At 37.4% G+C, this 21,822-nt stretch overlaps 1 protein-coding gene across 3 annotated transcripts in view; it reads left to right on the top strand.

The window, feature by feature from the left end:
* Tmem161b (transmembrane protein 161B) overlaps positions 1-21,822 on the top strand; it is a 78,985-nt gene that overhangs the window by 17,452 nt on the left and 39,711 nt on the right. For 2 of the 3 annotated variants that reach the window (XM_075976370.1, XM_075976371.1), the window contains exons 2-4: positions 8,918-9,021; positions 13,769-13,794; positions 21,368-21,451. Coding sequence is in view for 1 of the 3 variants with exons in the window: in XM_075976369.1 (XP_075832484.1) it covers positions 8,918-9,021; positions 21,368-21,451 (188 nt within the window). In the remaining 2 variants the exon portion in view is untranslated. The remainder of the gene's footprint in view (positions 1-8,917; positions 9,022-13,768; positions 13,795-21,367; positions 21,452-21,822) is intronic. The other variant, XM_075976369.1, reaches the window with a different exon arrangement.

The raw sequence follows: 21,822 nt of genomic DNA, 5'->3' as shown, positions 1-21,822 counted from the left end.
TTCTCTTCCTCAACCTTATCTCCCTTCCCCATCCCCACTTGGTCCTCTTTTAGCATCTCGCAGTGCCCCCAGTCTACTCCTATTTCCTCCTTTCAGGGAGATCCACGCATCCCCATTAGTTCCTGCCTCCATACTTAACCTCTCTGGGTCTAAAGATTTTAGGTTGCTTATCATTTATTTAATGGCTAATATCCACATATAAGTGAATACATAACAAACATATTTACCTTTCTGGATCTGGGCTACCTCACTCAGAATGATATATTTCTAGTTCCATTCATTTGCCTGCAAATTGTTTGATGTAATTTTTTTTAACAACTCCATTGTGTAAATGTATCACATATTTAGGTTGTTTCCAGTCTCTGGCTGTTATGACTAGAGCAGCAATGAGCATAGTTGAGAAATGCTCTTGTCATAGGATGGAGCATCTTTTGTGTATATGCCCAGAAGTACTATAGCTAGGTCTTAAAAGTAGATGGATTTCCATCTCTCTCAGGAACCACCATTCCCATTTCCATAGTGACTGTACAAGTTTGCACTCCCAGCAGCAGTGGAGGAGTGAAGTTTCCCCATTCCACATCATTGCCTGTATGAGCTGTTATTTGTGTTATTGCGTTGATCATAGCTATTCTGATGAGTGTAAGATGCACTTGTATTCTGTTCATGAATTTGCCTCTGTAGTTCCTGTTTCAGTTCCTAAACTTTTCATTTCCAGAATTCCCTTAGTGTGTGTTTTCTTTATTGATTCTCTGTCTGTCTTCAGGTCATTGACAGTTTTATTCATTTCCTTACACTGTTTCTTTTCCTGGATTTCTTTAAAGGATTTCTTAACTTCTTCTGGACCTCTATAATCTTCTTACAGGTGGTTTTAAGGTTTATTGTGCTTCAGCTATGTTGGAATATTCAGGGCCTGCTGTGGTAGAATAGCTGGATTCTAGGAGGGACGTATTGCTCTGGCTGTGTTTTTTGACTGTGATTTTTAACACTGGTGTCTAGGCATCTGGGATTGGGTTGATTATAGGCATAGGTGCTGATTTCTGTGTTTGGCTTTGTTGGGTGGGTGTTTTGTTCCTTGGTTTCTGTTTTTTCTCTGGATTTTGGGGGGAGTGTCATACCTATGTGTTTCCTGGTAGGACATTTTCTATGGACTTGATAGTTGTGACCACTGGGGGTTCCAGGTAAAACGTTTTTTCTGGGTACTAGGAGCTGACACTTGGGAATGGGCATAGGCTAGAGGTTGAGAACAGTGGTCAACAAAGATATGCTCACTTTGTCTCCTTGGAATGGGGAAGTGGGTGGTCAGTGGTCACCACAGAGGCTATGCTATAGCTCTGGGAATGGGACTGCGGGGCGGATCTAGAGGAAATAAGGGGGAGGGGAAGAGCTACAGATGGCCTTCCTGCTTTCTTGGTGGCTTCGAATACTTGCTGGAGTTTGGGTCTGGGATAAAGCAACAAGAGGGGAGATGGAAGTTGGAGAGGAAGATCTGTGGGATCCATAGGAGATGTGGGTAGAGGGGAAGGGAGGCTGCAGCAGGTGATCCATTACAGAGCTGGGATTGAGGCTGGGATATTGGATCTGTGGAACAGAGGGAGAAGAATCTACAGGTAGCCTACCTGGTTTTCTGTCATGCATAGTCTGAGCCTGCTCGAGTTGGGGGATAAGATGGAGTGATGAGTTGGGCGAAGGAGTTTAGAAGGGGAATGAATACACAGGACATGGATCTACAGGACATGGGAATAGGAAGCAAGGAGTTCTGCTGCAGAGTTGGGGGTGAGACTGGGAAATTGGATTTGACAGGGAGGAGGGAGGGATGAAAGTCTTTAGCTGGCTTACCTGTTTTCTGGCCTGCTTAGCTGGTGTGTTCCCAGGAAATGTCTGCTGGTGTTGGAGGCTGCCATACTGTGGTGAGTTGGAGGAAGGAAGCTTTGAGGGGATGTTGTGATCTCTTGGGGATAGGGTCAGAGAGAAAAGGCAGACCTTAGCAAGCGTTCTGCTGCAGAGGTGGAGATGAGACTTGGGGGGAGGGGGAGGAGTCTAGGGAGAAGCATAGGTGTGGATCTGTTGTAAGCCTGCTTGTTGCCCTGACTGGGGCAGCCCTTGAGTGGGGTCCATTTTTAACCTTGTTAGACTAGGTTAGATAACATTCCTTGAACCAGGCTTTCCCAACCACATTTGGTAGGCTTAATTACTCCTTAGGGTTACTGAAATGCTATACAATGATATTTATCTTATAGTTTATCATCTTTTGCTTGTAGGTGGTGGTGTGGGTTAACATTTGGATGAAATCAATATACCAGGAAAGAAATATATCCTTTCGTATTGAACTTAGACATTGCTTGACTCCTTGGGCTGCTGGCTCTAGAATAGCCATATCACACTTGTATTTACATGTCAAAAGGAGTAGTGTTTCATTAGTTTTTATCTAAAGAGCAGACAGGTTTGTGTTATCAGTTGGAAGTCTAAAGAAACAACAGTTTACGTAGCCAAGTAAAACATATTCAGAACTATTTGGGGTTGAATATATTTTACACACTACAAAGATCTACTGTATATGCATTTTCTTTTTTATCAATCTTAAGCATTGCCTAAGTGAAATGTCCTTCAGTGTTACTTGCTGTGTTCTGTGCTAAATTCACCAAGGATCCTGGGCTTTTGGTTTCTTGTGTAACTCATACATTAAGACAGCAATTGAATGGGTCCTTGGTAAATTTAATGCTTACCAGCTTACGTTTTCCTGTAAATTAAGTCATAGCACTCTTCCAAACCTGATTTCCGTCAGTCTGCTTCAAGCAGATTGATTATCCTTATCACACCAGTAAACATGTATTTTCTGAAGAGCTGTGCTTAGCCAAGTGTTTTTTGGGATGCCTCCCTGAGGCTTGTCAGCTGCTTCTTGGGATTCTTTCCGTCTACCACTTCTTATATTCTACCATCCACCCAAACGGAATCAGCTTGCCGAACTGTTGAGCCTTCCTCCTCTGTACCCTTTACACTCAGTCATATTCAGTTTGATTTTTGTCTGGAGTGGTCTCTCTCTGTTCATTCCTCCTGGGTTCAACTGCCCTTTTGTCCTAGAGTTTCTCTTTAATTAAGCAGTTTACTAATGTGTCTAATTTTGTATATGTCATGTTCATTGCCTTATTTCTGATTACTTAGACTTCCAAAGTGATACTTTCATCAAACAGGAAATGAAAGGTATATATCTTCCAAGTTAGATGCTTTGTTACCATGAAAAAAATACCTGACAAAATTCTTTTAAAAAAGAAAGGTTTATTTTGGATTACAGTGTTAGAAGTGTCAGTCCATGTCAGCTGCTCCCTTGTTTCTGATGCTGTCATGAGGCAGGAGAACACATTTCATTACAGAAGATGGAAAGGCAGATGGGAAGGGGCTAGGAAAGTTGTAGCCCAGGGTGAATAACAACTTTTTGTAGCCAAGTCTAGCATCAAATTTGTAATCTTCCTGCTTCAGCTTGCTGAGATTATAGGCATGTGTTATAACTAGCAGGACAGTGTATTTTGCTTTTTAGATTTATACTTACTTCTATGATGATATAATTTGATTCATAGTGCTTTGTTATTGTTCAGAATTATTAATTTATCTCTGTTACACTATACATACACAGTCAGACTTACATAGTTGTTGTCACTAAAGTATGAAAATGGTGCTTCCCTGCTTACTTAAACGTTAGGTCCACTTCTCAGGTTTGAGCCAGTTGTCCTAGTGCTGCTGGGCTTTCCTCGTTTGTTCTTGGTATCCAGAGGAATATTTCTGAGCCACTTTCCATGGCATTATAGCCTTAATGTTAAATTTTAAATTCGATAGTCTACCTTTTACTATATGGTTTTGCCTTCTAATCTTTCTCTTAAGGCAGTTAGCAGTGTTGATTGACCAAATTACTGCCTCTTGAATACTACTTGACCTCCCAAGGTAATCTTTTATAGTTTGTTCGTAATTTCTCTTTCCTTTTGTTGTGTTATCATAGACTTCCTACCCGCTTATCACTTTTGAATATAATATGCACCTCTCATCTGAGGTATGTGCCAACTGCTCATTAAAGTAAAAAACATGCACTAGTTGCTTCTAGTATTCTGAAGCACCATACAATAGCTTGTTCTTTAATAATGCATATTAATTAAGTGAATTCAGTAGACTTTAGTAGAAAAATCATTACATTTGAAATTAGGTGCCAAGGATTTTGGTCATTTAAATTCTGCTTTCCTTTGCTAATTGTCTAGAGGCTTGTTTAAATGCTGAAAGTGTGAGTGCTTAAGTTTTTTATCAATCTAGGTTGAAATGGCAAGTCCTATTTTTGGAGTAAAAATGATTTTTACATGTTTAAGAAATCTGCCTCAGTCTGTCTTGATCTCAGTCACTAAAGTGTTTTAAACAGTTGAGAAACAAAAAAAAGAAAAAAAAATGGGGAGGTCGATGGGTAATAGCCTTTCCCTTTTTTTGTAAGGGAGATGATAATTGAAACCATTTGGGGTGATCCTGAGTCCCAAGTTTATATGCAAATATACCCTCTAATAGTAAACAATGTGTGTTTCCTTTCAATTTGTTTGTCAGCAGGAGAGCTAGTTTAATGAAACATAACAAAATGTCAACTCCACCAAGGGTGACATAATTTTCAAAGTTTGAAATTTAAAATTGCAGCATGTTTGTATTTCACTATAGAAATTTTGTTTCCATTGTTGACAAGCAGAAGAGACAGTTGGTGTTTGTTATATATTTTACTTATTGGAAAATTAGTTTTCATTGGTAAGATTTTTAACCTACTCAGAAACTATTAATGACAAAAATTGAATGATCATTCTTCTAGATACTAAAGATGTAACTTTTCCTTGCTGTCCATGGCCTCAGGTTAGTAGACCTGTAACCACAAGGTACTGTAGGCTTTACCCGAGTCTTGGGTCCCTAAACTATTTCATAAATTAGTTTTCCCAGTTTTAGTTGTCAAGGGAGTCTGAACTTAGAGGCAGTGGATCCAGATAGGAACTATCTGTTTGGCCAAGCTACTGTTTTGAAGCATTAATAAAACCATTAAGGCCCCTCTGTTGTAGCATGCTGAGATTCAACTGTGATGGTCTTTGTAGCTTCAGTGTTTCAGTTTATAAGTCTTTTGTTGTGAAATTTGTTTACTTCAGAGTTATATTTATTTAAGTATCCCCTGTTAAAGAAACAAGGAAAAATATTCAGGACATGTAAGAGACTTTAAAATGTTCGATTCTGGGGTGAATATTAAAATTGCTAATGTCTAAGTTAGTACTAGTAAAATAGCAGATTAATGAAACATTTCTCCAAAACTTATAATTTGATAATGTACTCTGGGTGGTCTTCCTGTTTGTGTATGAAAAAGAGTATCTGTGGTCAAATTTTTTTCACATAAATTTAAAATGAACTCTTGATTCATTTCATTGAACTATTTTAGGGTTAAAGTTAGATTTTCTTTTAGTATGACGTTTGTAGTCATCTAACAGTGACACACATTCTAGGAAAGACTTCTCTTAGAAAGCTGAACGATTGCTGTTGTGTAAGAATGTGTTTAGCACAGCAGGTAGGTGGAGTTTTGAAAGCTATTTTCAGCTTCATTTCAGAAGAGGAAAGTGACATAGTAATTGAACAAATTAGAGTTATGGTTTTGCATTGATCAGTTTTTAGTCACACATGGACTAGAATACCGAGAATATACCAGCTTTCTTATAGCTAGTTCTAGGATAGGCCCCAAAGCTACAGAGAAACCCTGTCTGGAAAAACAAAACAAACAAATAAATAAATATAAACAAAAAGCATTTGCTTTTCTCAAGTTAAGTTCTTAGTTCTCTTTTGTCTCTATATTTGATCAGTTTCTGAATTTTTCAACATCATCCCCAGAATGCTGGGTACAAAGGTACAGCGTCATTATTTTTAAATCTAGATCATTAAAACTGTTTCCCAGATTTTTGTTGGATTATTTGTGTCTTACTTACATGGCCTACATCTTTAGCAGTAATGCTTTTAGCAGTATCTCACTACAGTTTGTGATTTGAAGGAAGAGGAGCAATATCTTTCCCCTAGTTTATCACATTCTGTCATATACATCTTCTAGATCAATCTTGCTGGAGTAGCTTTTTATAGTAGCGACTTTTATTAAATGCAACTAAAATATGGTTTTACTATTGGACAGAGATGACTGAACTGTTACATTGTCTGTGTCTGTGAGAGTCAGTACCACTGACCTTGAAGACTCTGGGCTACTGTCAATTTTCAAGGCCAGGTTGAGTGAGGCTCACTTTGTCTGTAACACTTTACTAACTAGAAGTGGTTTGCTTTTTAAATTTATAATTTTGAGTAAGCCAATCTTCTGGCATACTGTTTAGGAGTTTTATGTGCTTATATACAGGGTTAAAAGATGCAGAACTTCTGTAATGAGCAGTAGGAGAAAGAGTGGAGAATGAAATAAAATAATGTAGCCTTGGATGTGAAGGGAATGAAAGATGCCCTATCTGTAATACACAAAAGACATGTAGGGCAAAAGAAATATATATAATTTAAAAAAAAATAAAGCCTTGACACAACATTATGAGACAAGGAACCTCCAAAGATGCTCTAGGAGTTTCCTTTGTATTGGCCATCTCTTGCTGGGAATCCCATAGAAAAACTTAAATTTTCATTTGCAAGTGGTTGTCACTTGGAGATTATTTCTGGGTAAAGGATAGGGCATGTGTCAGCTTCTTCTTTCAACTCTAGGACCTCAACTGGTGCAGACCTGTGCAGGCTCAGTGCATTCTGCCTCAGTCTCTGTGAGTTCTTGTGTGCTTGGATCCTTTTGGTGTGGAAGGCCTGTGTCCTTGGTGTCCTTCATCCCCTCCGGCTCTTGCACTCCTTATTATGCTTATGGCTTCTGCAAGATCTCCTGAGCCTTGAGTGAAAGGACTTGATGGATGTGTCCCACTTAAGGCTGGTTATTCCAAGGTCTCTCACTTTGCATAATGTCTACCTCTGGGTCTCTGTATTTGTTCTTGACTGTCTGAGAAAGAAGCTTCTCTGATGCTGGTTGAACAAGGGCACTGATCTGTGAGGATAGGAGAATGTTATTAGGAGTCATTTTAATGTTCTGTTCTTTTCCTAGATCAGTATGTTTGATTTTTCCCTAGGTCCCTGGGCTATCTAATCTCAGATTCTTGGTCACCCAAACAGTGTTGGGTAAGGGTTCCATCACATGGAGTAGGCCTTAAATCAAATCAAATTGGTTGTTTATTCCCCAGATTTGTGCTCCCATTGCCACTAGCATATTTTGTAGGCAGGAAACCTTTGCTGACCAAGGATTTGTAGCTGTGTTGGTATTTTCATTTCCGCCTTTACCAAAGATGCTAACAAGTAGAAAGCTCTATGTAGGCACAAGGTTGACTTCTCCATGTTTAATGAGTTTTGTAGGTGGTATCTTCAGTTATAGGGCCTTGTCATCAGTTTCTCAAGGACAACCTATAGTCTTGGCAACAGCCTGGGTTGTTTTCAATCGCAATAAATGGAGAAAATTAGACGTTCCATGATAAAACTAAATTTAAGCACTATCTGTCTATGAATTAAGTCCAACAAAAAGCGCTACACAGGACAAAACACAAGAAATAGTAATCTCAGATCAGCAAATCAAGAGAACACAAACACTCACACACACATGGCACTACACACACAAATTAACAGGAATCAACAAACAGTGTTCATTGATATCTCTTAACTTCAGTGGTCTCAATGTCGAAGTAAAAAGACATAGACTAATAGAATGAAAGCAAAAATAGAATTCATTTTTCTGCATCCAAGAAACACACCTTAACATCATGGATAGACATCATGTCAGGGTAAAATAATAGAAAAAGATATTCCAAGCAAACAGATCTAAGAAGCAAACTGGTATAGCCATTTTAATATTTGACAAAATAGACTTCAAAGTAAAACCAATCAGAAGATAATAGGACAGGACACTACATAGTCTTCTAGGAAAAATCCACCAAAACATCATTTAAATTCATAGCATTTATGTAACAAACACAAGGGCACCCAAGTTGGTAAAAGAAACCCTACTACAGCTTAAATCACATATTGACCCTCACAACATGACTGACTCCCACTGAGGTGAAGGCATAAGTCGCAAACAATGCCACACCAGTTTGGAATTATGATTAATAGGGTGATATTTATTTAAAGGGGAAAAAACTTACAGATAACCATCCCAGACAACAGCCCTCTGCGCAATCAGGAAGGAGTCTAGTCACCCGCAACACCGAGTGGAAGATTTCACTACCTCACCCTCACCAGTTGGGTCATCCAAACGAACACTACGCAGAGAAATACTGGAGCTAACAGACATTAAAAAGCAAATGAGCCGAAATATGTACAGAACATTTCACGAAGCACACACACACAAAAAATACCTTCTCAGCACCTCAGAATTTTCACCAAAATTGACCGGATATCCTTAATTTATGTTGAGTATTTATTGGGTATAAATTTTGAGTGTTTAGTTTATTTCACTTGGATTTGCATATGTGTGATACTTTGGGAGTCTGAAGAGGTCTATAGGAGTGACATCCCATACTGTGCTTTAAGTTTAAACTATGTATGTGGTCTTGTAAGCCTAAATGCCAAAGGAAGAGATTTAAAAAAAAAAAGATTTATTTACTTTCCTATGTCTACATTGTTTTGTCTTCATGTGTGCCTACTCACCAGAAGAAGGCTCCAAATCTCATTTTAGGTATTCCACCATGTGTTTGCTGGGAATTGAACTCATGACCTTTGGAAGAGCAGCAGCAGCCAGTGCTCTTAACGTCTAGTCGGTTTTTTTAAAATACAGTTTTCAAAATGTATAGAGAGTTTTCCAACAGGGTCCCCAAACATTAATTAATTTATTGTTAAATTTGTTTCCTTTTTCACACAGGGTGTGATAGGTATACAGCTGGTTGTTACCATGGTAATGGCCAGTGTCATGCAGAAGATTATACCTCACTATTCTCTTGCTCGCTGGCTACTCTGTAATGGCAGGTAAGTAAGGGATAGGCTGTTTGTAATGGGCACTTTTCTGTTTGTTTTGAGAGAGGCTTCATGTAACCCAGGCTAGTCTCGATTTTATTATGTAGTTTAGGTGTCTTCACCTCCCCATCTTTCTCTTTCTGCCTCCCAATATCAGTATTGTAAGCATATACCACTTCACCTGGATAACGCCTGGTACCTGTGGTCTCCATTCAGCTTACCAGTCTGAGTAACGTCCTCCATGTACTAATTCAAATCTGTTTCTAAAATTACAGTGAAGGATTTTGAGAGAGAATCTTGCTTTCTCTTTACATAGTAGTTTATATGTATTGCACAAAGGCAACAGCGCAAGCAATAAGAATTCAGTTCCTATTTCCAGTCTTCCTCTTTCTTCTTTCATCTATTCTCTGACCACTGAGAATAGGAAGTTTATTTTCTAGTTAAAAAAGCTGGTCACCAAGAGGGTGAAAAGTTAGAAATCCAAGTGGTGAATTAAATGTTTGAATGAAATTAGAAAAACTTCCTACTTTTGGTGGTTTAATTAAAAAAATTAGTATAAGAACTAATTTCTCTGTTTTATTGTTTTAATGTCCTTAATTCAGTACAGACAGAGTGGAATTATGTTGTATTCTTTAAATATATCTGTTGTACTGCAAACTTAATACTGTTTATCTCCACTACTTCCCAAAAAACCTAGGTTGACATGCTAGAATTTGTATAATATAATAAAATCAGAAGAAAAGAAATTAGATGATAGTATTACAGAAAATCTGTATAAGCCTTATGTGCTTCCTGTGCCCTTACCGAAAGGTCAGTGATGAATTTGGTGCCATGACTACTTCAGTAACTGACTAGATACCGACTGTGTTACTTTGTTTAGACCTTTTGAGATTTGAACACACTGGGTGGCTCTCTTACTAATACTTTTAGGAAGCAAGACAAATAAGCCTTTAATTTAGAAAGCTATTCTCTTTAAAAATTTAAGTTTCATTTATCTAATTTATGTTTCATTTTATTCATGTTTGCTGTTTCATACTTTTTGTGACAGACAAATACAGAAAAATATTCAGGCTTAAAAGTTTTTAATATTGCCCACTTATATATGTATATATATACTGATAATGTGAAATAAACTGTTTAATGTATTTTAAATAGTGATAAAATATTTTGATAAAATTGAGAAGCCTGTGTATCTATGCCTAAAATTTTGTTATGTAGGTTTACTATACCTTCCATCTTGTTTACTTACTTTGTATTCCGTAGACTATGAAAAAATAAAATAACAGCTGCACAATGAGTCATTAGTTCTAAGTAAATGGCTTAGAATAAATCATGCAAACCTTAAACTATATAAAATAAATTTGTTAACTGGAATAATGTGTTATAGAGTTTTTTCTTTTTTTGTGCCACTGGGAATTGTACCCAGGGTACTGTTTATCTGAAGGGTTCTCACTGAGCTATCCCATCACTTAGAGTTTGATCTTTTACAAGAATGTGTCATATTGACTGTTCTTGTTAGCAGATTTTGTATTTTGTAATAATAAAGGTGTTTTTTAATGCTAAGTAAAGTTCTATTAATAGACATATTTTAATAGGATTACTTCTTGTCTTTCATATCCTTACTGTTTTATGTTTTAATATTGTCTACATTTGTAGAGTTTGATGCTAACATTTTGGAGTCACAAAAGCCAACTCTCAGCACTGTCAACTAATTGAGTAGAATATGATCATTGATTTTATAGCCTTCAGAATAACTACTGTTTTGTCAGCCTTCATTACTATGAAACAATACTGTATTAAAATTGAAAAAACACTCAAATATCTTCTTAGTGACTTATGTACTATTGATCATTTAAATGATAATTTTCATTGGAAGCCATTTTAGCAGTTGAAAACTATTGTAGGATGACTTGGGAATGACTATGTTTAATAGAACTGTTTAGCAAGATCATTTATGTGAATGAACAAATGTATAAATACCACTAATCAACAGTATGCTAAAGAATTTGAGTGGATTCTTTTTTATTTTTGTGTATATCAGACTATTCATTTATTCCATGATAATATAAATAAATCTTAATTTTCTTAAAACTTAGGACTTGTGTTCGTGTTGACTTATGGCCTGTATCTCTCTGACCCTGTGCCTTTGAAGTGCAGAGGTTAAAGTGGCACTTGAGTCAAGTGACTGACCTCATAGTTAAGACAGTTTTCCAAAGGTGTCAGTCAGTACCTTCAAGGAATAAGCAACTGTACCTAGCAAAATGAGCAGTTTTTAAAACTAATAAGACTTTTAATATAAAAAGTTCATTATTTTTCCAGTTTTCACTAAATAACATTTTCTATAATTTTTAACAGTACTTTTTTTTGTTTTTTTTTTTTTTTTAAAAAAAACAGTATAAAGCCTTTAATCTGGCTTAATTCCATTGATACCACCTGACAGATCTTTTAAGATCTAGTGCCTCGTTTGGACATTCTGAGTGAAGTAGAAGAGACACAGTGGGACATGTTATCCCAGCGCATAGAAATTGATGTAGGTTTGTTTCACTTCTGCCAGACATGAATGGGGTCAAATGGGAATCAGTGTGACTGTGCAGTTCTTCAGGTGAACTCTTCACAAGATATTGATTAAGGAATGTAGTTCTCTTTTAAGTGGTGAAAATTAGGGATCCTAGCTGTCTTGCTTGTGGCTTTTGTGTTCTACGACCTTAGTGACCACTGTTAATGCTGTGCTGGTTGGCAAATGAGAGGAGGGTGGATTATGGATCAAAAGCTCCTGAGGTTTGAAGCTTGGAAATACTCATTCTTTTCATAAGCTGGGGCCTTTGGACTAGGGCTAGCTAAAGGCCACAGGGAAGTGTTTTCATTGTACCTCGGAAATAAAAACAAGATTATTAGATAACTATTTCATTTTTGGAGTAGATGGCATTAGTTCCATTTTAACATATGGGAAAACAAGTTTTAAGTAATGTATTCAGGTTCATATAAGGAGAAATAAACAGCTCCAGACCGTCCTGTAGAAGCCCAAGTCACAGCCTAGTATAACAATTTTCCCCAAACCTGGGATTTTACTTTCCACTACAGTTCATCCCAGTCTGAAATACTGAATGGAAAAAGCTTCAGAAATAAACAGTTTATCTTTTAAATGGCAAACCATTCTGAGTCCACAATGAAACTGCACTCTGTTCCTAACTGACCAACTACATGCTACCTACCTATTAGTTACTTAAGACCCATGTCAGGGGATGAGGCTTACTTGTGTGGTATCAGAGTGCTGCATTCAAAGAATCTGTACATCGTAAATTATGTTGTCTATACCATGTGCAGATTAGGTTGTCTATACCATGTGCCCCTCACTTCATCTGATCACTCAGGCGTTATTTACCTCACCCCATCAAAAGAAGGCTTAGGATAGTACAGTGAGGTTATGAGAGGCAATATTAACTACTTTTATTACAATTTCTTGATAAAGTTTTGCTGTAATTTGGTATAATTTTGCTGCTTGTTATTCATTGTTACTGCCTTTAATTTATAAATTAAACTTTACCAATAAGTATATATAAGGAAAAACATAGCATATATAGGGTTTGATAGTGTCTGTAGTTTCAAGAGTACCCATTAAGGGGTATTTTTATACATTCTACCAAATATAAAGGGTGAACTCCTGTATTTGCTTCATTGATAGCTTCTCTTATACTTCTCATCTTGTCCTGGAGCTGTCATGTGTGAACAGTGTTTAAAACGTGACATTTTTCTCTAATCACAAGTAGAACTGTGATTTCTGTTGGCAGTTGAGTAATTTCGGATTATTTCTTTGTCTTTTTTTCTTGCAGTGTTTTGTCTTTTAGTATGTCATGAATATGTAATATATACTCACATGTGCACACACAGGTAGTTACAGGTAGTGTATGATTTCTTTTCACTTACTTGTGTTCTTTTTGTTATTCTTTGGCATCTAGCCTTGTTATATTCTAAATCAAAAAGCACATCAGCACTGACTGTTGATTACAGAATCGTACTAACTATGAAGTAGAGCCTAAGTACTATTTATTACTCCCAGTCTATACCTCTTGTCATTTGAAATAAAATTTTTTCCATGTGTTTAATGTTCCATCCTTCCAATATTTAATAGGAGAATACATAGTGACCATTCGGAATTGAAAATTCCCAAATCTAAAATTATCTAAATTCTGAAATATTTTAGACAACTGTGTTTAACACCACAAGTAGTCAGTTTGACATATCATGTTCCAAGTAATAGTGAAAGTATATGTATATTGGAAACACTGTTTAAAATTGCCTTTGGACAGAATGTATATTAAAACAAATAAATTCCACAATTAGATTTGTATTCCAACCTCAGGATACTATATGTATGAAAATATTGCAAAATCTGAACCCTGAAACCCATCTGGTTCGGTTGCAGGCGTACTCAGCCACTATTATATGAAAAGTTAGTTGTAGTTGTACTTTTTAAAGATTATCAGACTCGGTTAAAGGAATTTCTCCTCTATGAGAAACTGAGTAGTTTAGTAAGGAACATCTCCTAGGCCAGTAACTTATGAAGTGTATTGCTGACCTTAGAAAGCAACTCTATAGAGCCTGATCCTTTCAGTCTTCCAATCCCTTACCTTCAGAAGAACAATCCTAAGAAGTTGCATTTTTTGTAAAGTTAGAGTGAACAGCTGTCTATATAACCACTCACTTGAGCCAAAGAATTCTCTACTTTCTATTGTAACAAAAGTTACTTTTTGTTTTGAAGTTTGCTTGGCTCCTCTTTGCACAGAGGTAAGTGATAGGTTACCGTCTTGTACATTTGAATAGTGGGTTTGCATGAACACAGTACTGCTGACTCATGATAATTTCTTGGCCATCTTGCTTTTCATTTTCCTTGATGCACAGCTTAAACCTCATGCATGCATCTCTCTTTACACTTTGATTTTTCTAATCTCTCACTTTGGTTTGCTACCTTCCTTCCTGTGTCCCTCAGCAAAACTTTTTTTTTTTGGGGGGGGGCAGTAGTTGTGAGATGGCCCAGTGGGTAAAAGTGCTTGACACATAAACACAAAGACCTGAGTTGAATCACCAGAACTCATGGTAGGAGAAAACTGACTCCCACATTTGTGCGGGGCATGCATGATCTTGTACTGTCTGTGCACCCTCTCCTGCTCTTTCTCTCATGCCTCTCACACATTAATAATAGCTTAAAATTAAATTATAATTTGGTCAAATGTACTCAAATATTGTCTCATTCCATATTGAGTAAGTAGGGTGTCATAACTCCTTAGTGTTCAATTATTGGAATTTTTTCTGTTGTTGTTTGCATGTTGCCTGAGTCAACAATCTGGAAGTTCCCTTTTGTGAGAGAAACCTACTATTCAAATGCACAGTAGGTAGGACCTAAGACCAAGGGAAAGATTTAAATTTTCAGCTACTGCTTTATGGAATGCTTGAGTCCTTGTTCCCTTTGCCTTAATAACTTCCAGGTCCAAATGTTCATGATATTCTTTGAAATCTTTTAACAAATAGCAGAAAATTATCTTATCTCCACCTAATATAATTATGAACATTTAGAATGAAAACTGAAATTGTGATTAGTTACTGCCTTTGTCAGTTTGGGCTGCTCTAACAAAGTACCATCGATTGAGTGGCTTGTGCAATTAGAAACCTGTCTCATGATATCAGGATGCTGACCTGTAAAGATTTATCACTTATATTTGGTTTAATAAAGTGTTAATTGGCCAATGGCTCAGGCGTATTCCTAGCTAGCTCTTACATCTTAAATTAACCCATTTCTATTAGTTTATGTATTGCCACGTGGTTGTGGCGTTACCTCATTTCCTATATGTCTTGTTTCCTTGGCGGCTGGCTGGCATCTGCAGACTGAGCCTTTCCTCTTCCCAGAATTCTCCTAGTCTGATCACCCCTCCTATATTTCCTCCTGCATACACTGCTACTTAAATTTTATAGTAAAGTTCAAACCAATAATTCTTTAGTTTCTGCTTTTTGGCTTTCAATGTTGCTGAATTGTTATAATGGTCAGATAATTATTTAAGTAGCTAATATGAGAATGACCATTATAAACTTGATTCAATAATTTAGTTAAGTACAACAACAGCTTAACTTTATTATCTGAAATGTTGCTACTAATAGAAATTCAACATAAGTGAGAAAAAGCACAGAGTAGCCAACCAAATGCATGGAAATTAATATATTTAAATGTGAAAGGTTCAGTTCTTAGTGAGAACCTTTTTAAATTTATTTTTGTCTCTTATTGTTTTCCACTTCAGCATATACCTACTGTGCGAAAAACAAAAATGGCAAGTTGATAAAAATGTTTTTTTTAAAAAAAGGTAAATTAAATGCCCATGACCCAAAGGTAATAATAATGTAAATTTTGTTTTATTTCTTCCTAATCTTTTTATTTAATTTCCCCCATTAGTTATGCCATAATATATGTACAAATTACATTATGCTTTTTACTTAACATAGGAAACAGTTTTCCTCTAAGTACATTCCTGTAGCTCTGTTAAGAAGGCATAGTGCAGCTCTTGCGAACATGCAGTCATTTTTCTGAGACAAAATATAGAAAGTGGGAACCATGTGGTAGTGAATGAAACTGCAAAGTACTGACTATTATTATTAAGGGAAATTGGGCAAGCATCCATCTGAGTTTTGCCTGGTGAATTGCTGTCCAGAATACATCTTCCTACTATTGTTTCTGGCCTCCCACTGATATACAGAGCAACAAAATAAATCTTAAAGCATAAATGGAACGATTCCCTCCCAAGTTTGAGACTGTTATTTTAGCATAAAGTCTATACTCCGTACTATCACCTAGAAGGATTGGCACAATCTGGTCATTTCTTACCTACCTCTTGAGTTTACCGCTTAGATTTTTTGTTGATGATACTGCCTTGTTGACTTTTTGTTACTGCGTTGTTATGTTTCTTTAAGCTTCTGTGCTTTTTGGACATGCTATTACTTGCTTGAAATGCCTTCTCTCCATTTCCTATCCATTAGGATGCTGGGTTTTTTTTATATGTCTAATTATATCTCTAATAAGTGAAATCTCATATTTTCACTATTTTTATGTGCTATCATTACCTGCAATTTATTTTTTATTAGAAAATGGTTAAATTCTGCTTTGACTAGAATAGAAGCATCAAAAAGGCAGGGCTTTTGACTTTATTGGACTTAATTTTGAATCAAATATATAACCAGGCCAAAATACCTCTAACATGATGGGCTCTTCATAAATGCCTGTGAGTGACTGAGAGGTAGACTAGAAATAGATGTTCCTAAAGGGTTCTGGTATCATTGGAGTTGAGATATAAAAATATTCTAATAAAATTAATTTTGAATTATCTAGTAAAAACTATACTACATACTCTATTTTAGAAAAATGGACTTATATTTTGGGGCTAGAGAGATGGCTCAGTGATTGAAGCACTTGCTATGCAGCCGTGCAGACCTGAATGTGGATCCTAAACACCCACAGAACAAAGGTGGTTCCCTGATGTCCTGTCGCCTTGTTAGGGTGGTTGGCAGAGACAGCAGGAGCTGTAGGCTTACAGCCTGCCTGACAGAATACAAACACACTCAATTTGTAAGCTCCATCCAGGTTTCAGGAGAGACAATGGTGTAGGGCAGAAGTGATGGAGGGGATACCCAGTGCACTGCCCCACTAGTTCCTCTGTGCTTGTGAACATATACACATGCATACACCACATTCCACACACACCGGAGTCAGTATGTGGATAGAGCCTTCCTAGTGAGTCATGGATTTCTACAGGGTGGTACAGAGTTTGTGTGGGCCTAACAAAGACATTTTTCCTGCTTCTTTTGACTCTCATAGTAGACATCCTGTTTGTCTTGTCGAGGCTGCTTTTATTTCTCTTTGACATTTTTTGGATAGTTTTGCTATTTAAAAATCTGACCTCTAGGCCAGGCCCAGCCATGCAAGTCTTAATCCAAGCGTTCAGGAAGTAGTTTGAGACCAGCCTGATCTACATAGTGATTTTCTGGTCAGCCAGGACTACATAGAGAAATCCTGTCACAAATAAAATAAAATAAAATGACCTCCAAACATAAGGCTGAGTCCTTGTCTAATATTCATAAGCACACAAAAGCTGTAATGTAGCTCAAGATTATGTTGGAATGATTCACAGAACACGGGAAAATGCCATATTGATGATTATAGACATTAGAAAGGCTATATTCAGGCATGAGATAGTACTACTTGCTGTGAAGTCAATGTTAATGAATCAGCAATCTTAAATAAAACCTTTTAAAGTAGAAACACGTATAACAAGATTTTGTTGATCAGTTGATGAAAGCTGTTGTGACCAGAGGCTCGCAGGAACCTAACCCTGTATTTCCCCTAGGAGCAATGGTTCAGTGTTTCGCGGCGACTTAATAGACCATAACTACCGCGAATAACGAGAATCAACTGTAAGTTAAAGTTCTCGGCTTGATTAGAAATAGCAGGAAGTTCCTCCTCATTTGTTAATTGTAATTTAGAGACTTGATTGGTGTGTGTGTGTGTGTGTGTGTGTGTGTGTGTGTGTGTGTGTGTATTCATTAAACTAAGAGGAAAACTGAATTATTTTGATTCAGTGATCCTTTTTGAGCACTTACTATATGCCAGTAACTATACTACCTTTGCAGATACACACACACACACAAAGTAAAATAGTAAGTCAGCTTCAGAAAAGTTAAGAGTACTGTTCTGTTTTTAACTGACCAACTGGCAGCTGGCTATGTTGTGATTCTGCTGAGTGACTCATATAATTCGAGAAACTTCATACTTATCATTCTGTAAAAGATGCACATATGATAAGATCTGGGGAAAGGCATGTCGTTTCTGTGTCCTTCACATACACAATCAGAATATTATCAGAAAATTTGGGGAGGACTAGAGTCCACAAGCAGACCCCACCCCCTCTTGGGTTCTTAACCTCTTTAATAAAAGAGTTTAAGAGCACACTCAAAAGAAACTTTAGGGTAATTTTATTGAGGGCAGGCAAGCTATAAATTTCAGCAATTTAAGAGGAACAGAAAGTGCCTCTTAAAGTTAGGCCTTGATTCAGAAACAGGAAGCCACTGCCAAAAACAGGGGCTGGAAAACTTTAGACAAAGAGTGAGAAAACTCAAAGCATCAGGTCCACATGTTTTCAAAAGAAATGAAGAAAAGGGAAATGGAAAGAGAGCAACTGTCCAGAGGGTGGGAATTGTGGGCAAGGGGAGGTCTGTTATCTCACTAGAGGAGTAGATATTCCTCCCGTTTTTAAAGACAGCAGTAGGTGAAACTGCCTTTCTCAGGGGTGACCCTTTAACCCTTAAGCAGTTGACTTGCTCAACTGAATTAACTCCCAAAGGAGGAAACAATGGCTTGTTTCCACTGAGAGGTAGATTTCACATCTATGATGTAAAGGACCTTTTCCTGCCACTTTAACAACTCTTCTCTAAAGAGGTAACCCTGTTGAAGTAATAGGAGCGGCAGGGCTGTGTCCCCAGCACCCCAGCCGCCTGCTAGCTTATGCCCCGAAATAACAACACACAAATTGTATTCATTTAAACACTGCTTGGCCCTTTAGCTCTAGCCCTTACTGGCTAATTCTGATATACCGATCAACCCATCTCTAATAATCTGTGAGCACCAGTCTTACCAGAAAGATTCTAGCCTACGACCATCCTGGGTCGGAGCTTCATCGCGTGTGTCGGCCCAGGAGCGCAGCGTGGCATCTCTCTGAGGCGTCTGCCCCCGAGAGGAGAGCGGTCGAGTCTCTGAGCTCACTTCCTCTTCCTCCCAGCATTCTATTCTGTTTACTCCACCCACCTACGTTCTAACCTATGAGGGCCAGCCAAGCAGTTTCTTTATTTTTTTTTAACCAATGACCTTCCTCCATCACCCTGTAACTAGGAGATGGGTTGAAATTGGGGGAAATATGTAATACACTTAAAAGTTTGGACATCCAATTCCAAAGCTGCTCACTAGAAGGAATTAATGTAGCTTTAGTTCTCCACTTTACACTTTGTGTTGTGTTTGCAAGGCAGGAAAGCAGAAGTCCCTGGTTTTCTTGGACAGAGAGCTGAGGTATGAGATCCAAGTTCCATGCCAGGGAAGAAGGTGGGTCATGGGAGGTCTGGAAGTTTAAGAAGTCAGTAGTCCCAAGCAGGTAAGAAAGACATAGGCTATTTACTCCAGCAAAGGGCTCAAGGCACACACAAACCTATGCTCAGGAAGACATAGACACATGCAGACAGGCACATAGACAGACACACGTGGGCAAAGACCTCTCTCCTCAAGACCACATTTGTAAGAAGCCCATGTGAAAGTTGCATTTTGACCAAAATAACCATGTAACGGATAACATCACTGTACCCTTAGGGTTCCCCTGACCTGTGGTGTGCTTGCTTCATAGCCCCTTGAATGTCTAACATTAGCTATGCTGGACATCCGTAATATCCGTAGCATTGCCATGTTATCAAAACATACATTGTTCTTTGTGGCCATCCCTCTGCTGCCAATACAGGGACATTTCAGGAACTGGTGCTTTGGGCTCCCTATCCCACCTGACCAGTTTTCACTTCTCACCTTGAAGGTTTCCCCTTCTGGGTCCATCCGTGTGATAACCAACCAGAAGATTACAGCAAGCTTTGACATACAGAGTTGAGGCAGTTTCATCAATAGATAGAATTTTATGAAGTAGATTTTATATCATTGATTTAAATAATTGAACTCAAACTCTGGTTTCTTTCCTGTAACTGAAGGTTTAGTGATTGAAAATTCCAATCCTTTAATCATGTTTTTGGCGTTTCCTATGACTAGATTCTATAACAAACTGTCACTTTGAGCTTTTGAAGCGTTGTCCAGAATGAGCAAAGAACAGATGATACATTCTGTATTATAGAACTGAAAGACTGCCTGGTGAAACAGGAAATATACTGCAGTACAGGTGTTTATAGCCAGAAAGAAGAGTGTGTGCAAAAGCACCATAAGATGAAAGAATCTGTGAGAAATAAAATGTCGTTTTAGTCAAGGTAGCCTGTCCTTTTGAAGTAGGAAATGATTGAAAAGTTGAGAAGTGAGCTCTGAGCTCATCATGTAGGACTGTGGAGCAGGAAGTCACAAGTTCTGTACATGTTAAGGCCTTGGGGCATGACTTATAGGAAGTTTCAAACAGTAGACGGACGAATATCATGAATTCCTGTGTCCTCAGACATGTTTCTTCTATTCTTAGCTTCATCTACCTTTACCTCCAACATACTGTATTGCAAATTTTAAACATTGTATTATTTTAGCCATAAATATTTAGTATCTTTCTAAATGTAAACTTAAAAATTAACATAATCCCAATGACATCTCAGAATTTGTATCAAATTCTTTTATATCAAATATCAGTCATTGCTCAGATTGTCAGTTCTATAGGATTTTTAAAAGAGCAAGTTAGTTGTTGATATTTCTTTCCATTTAGACATGTCATATTATAATCTAGAGTTTTATGATTTAGAAAATAGTGCATAAGGTTTGTGTTTACCATTCTTTGTAACAATGTAGTGGCAAGAACCTTGATGAGAGTCCTGGCATAGCCGACTCATTGCACTGCCTTGAGTAGCCTTGAGAAAGATTGCACATGCTAATGTACTTTGACGAGATATCCATTGTGGAAAAAGAGCCAAGTGGGCTCTGAGTGGGTGGATTGGAAGGCTGTCCAGGGGAGCACAGATCAGGGAGGGAGTTTTGTGATAGTCATACCACAGAAGACTGTTAAGTTACACTCAGGTTTGCAATAGAGTGCAGAGAGTTTAAAACGTTGGATAAACTGATGGCAACATTTGATTACCCCAAGAGTAAGATAATGATTATTAAATTAAGTGACTGGTAAATAGTGAGACCACTCAGTAAAACAGGAAAGTCTTAGTGAGGCGGTTGGTGCTTGGGGAGATTAAATGATGTGGATATTTTGTGTGGTAGAAAGGAAAAATAGAAAGATGACTTATAAATTTGAGGGAGCATTCAGTCTGCTCTTTTAAAGACAACTATCACTTCATTTAAATGCGGGATAGTGGAGAATTAATGTGTCCAATCTCCTGCAGAGTTCTTATCACTTTGGTTTATGTCAGGACTCCATGCAGCCTGCCAGGGCCTGGCATCTAGTAAGTACATTGAAGTGTTGCCTGAGTATGCATCTAAGCTTTGTAAGGCTTAAGAACAGTGTCTGCATTGCAGTTGTTACCTGGTTATTTCCCTACAGTGTCTTCACAAATTGGAAACTCAGTAAATATTTGTAGAATATATAAATAATCTGGTAAGTTTCAGTGATTTGTTTAAAAGGGCTTTTTTCCCCTCCCTTAGTTTGAGGTGGTATCAACATCCTTCAGAAGAAGAATTGAGAATCCTTGCAGGGAAGCAGCAGAAAGGAAGAAGTAAAAAAGACAGGTGAGTTAGCTTGATGTGCTTCTAACATGAAACATTTAACAACATTGTGCAGATATAGTTTATGCTTTGATTAAAGGGATGCTTATTAACTATGTTGTAAATAGTTGATAAATTCCAGGTCAAACCCTTGCAAATTCCAGTAAAATAGAAATTAGAATAGAAGGACAAAATAACAATTATTTTACTCAAAGAGTAACTTTATTCTTGAATAGTTAATATATTTGACATCAGAACCCATGTAAATCTCACTAAGTGAAACAGTATGTAAATGTAAGAAGATTGTTGTATTACTTAAAGGTAGCTAATTTGTTTCTTATTTAAATTATGAAAACATTATTTACAGATATTTACTTGGGTTGATTAAGAGAAGA

The sequence above is a fragment of the Microtus pennsylvanicus genome, chromosome 6, assembly GCF_037038515.1.
Source record: "Microtus pennsylvanicus isolate mMicPen1 chromosome 6, mMicPen1.hap1, whole genome shotgun sequence".
In the NCBI taxonomy this organism is placed as follows: Eukaryota; Metazoa; Chordata; class Mammalia; order Rodentia; family Cricetidae; genus Microtus; species Microtus pennsylvanicus.
Note: the sequence above shows the minus strand (reverse complement) of the source record. Positions and strands in the feature narration are given on the sequence as shown.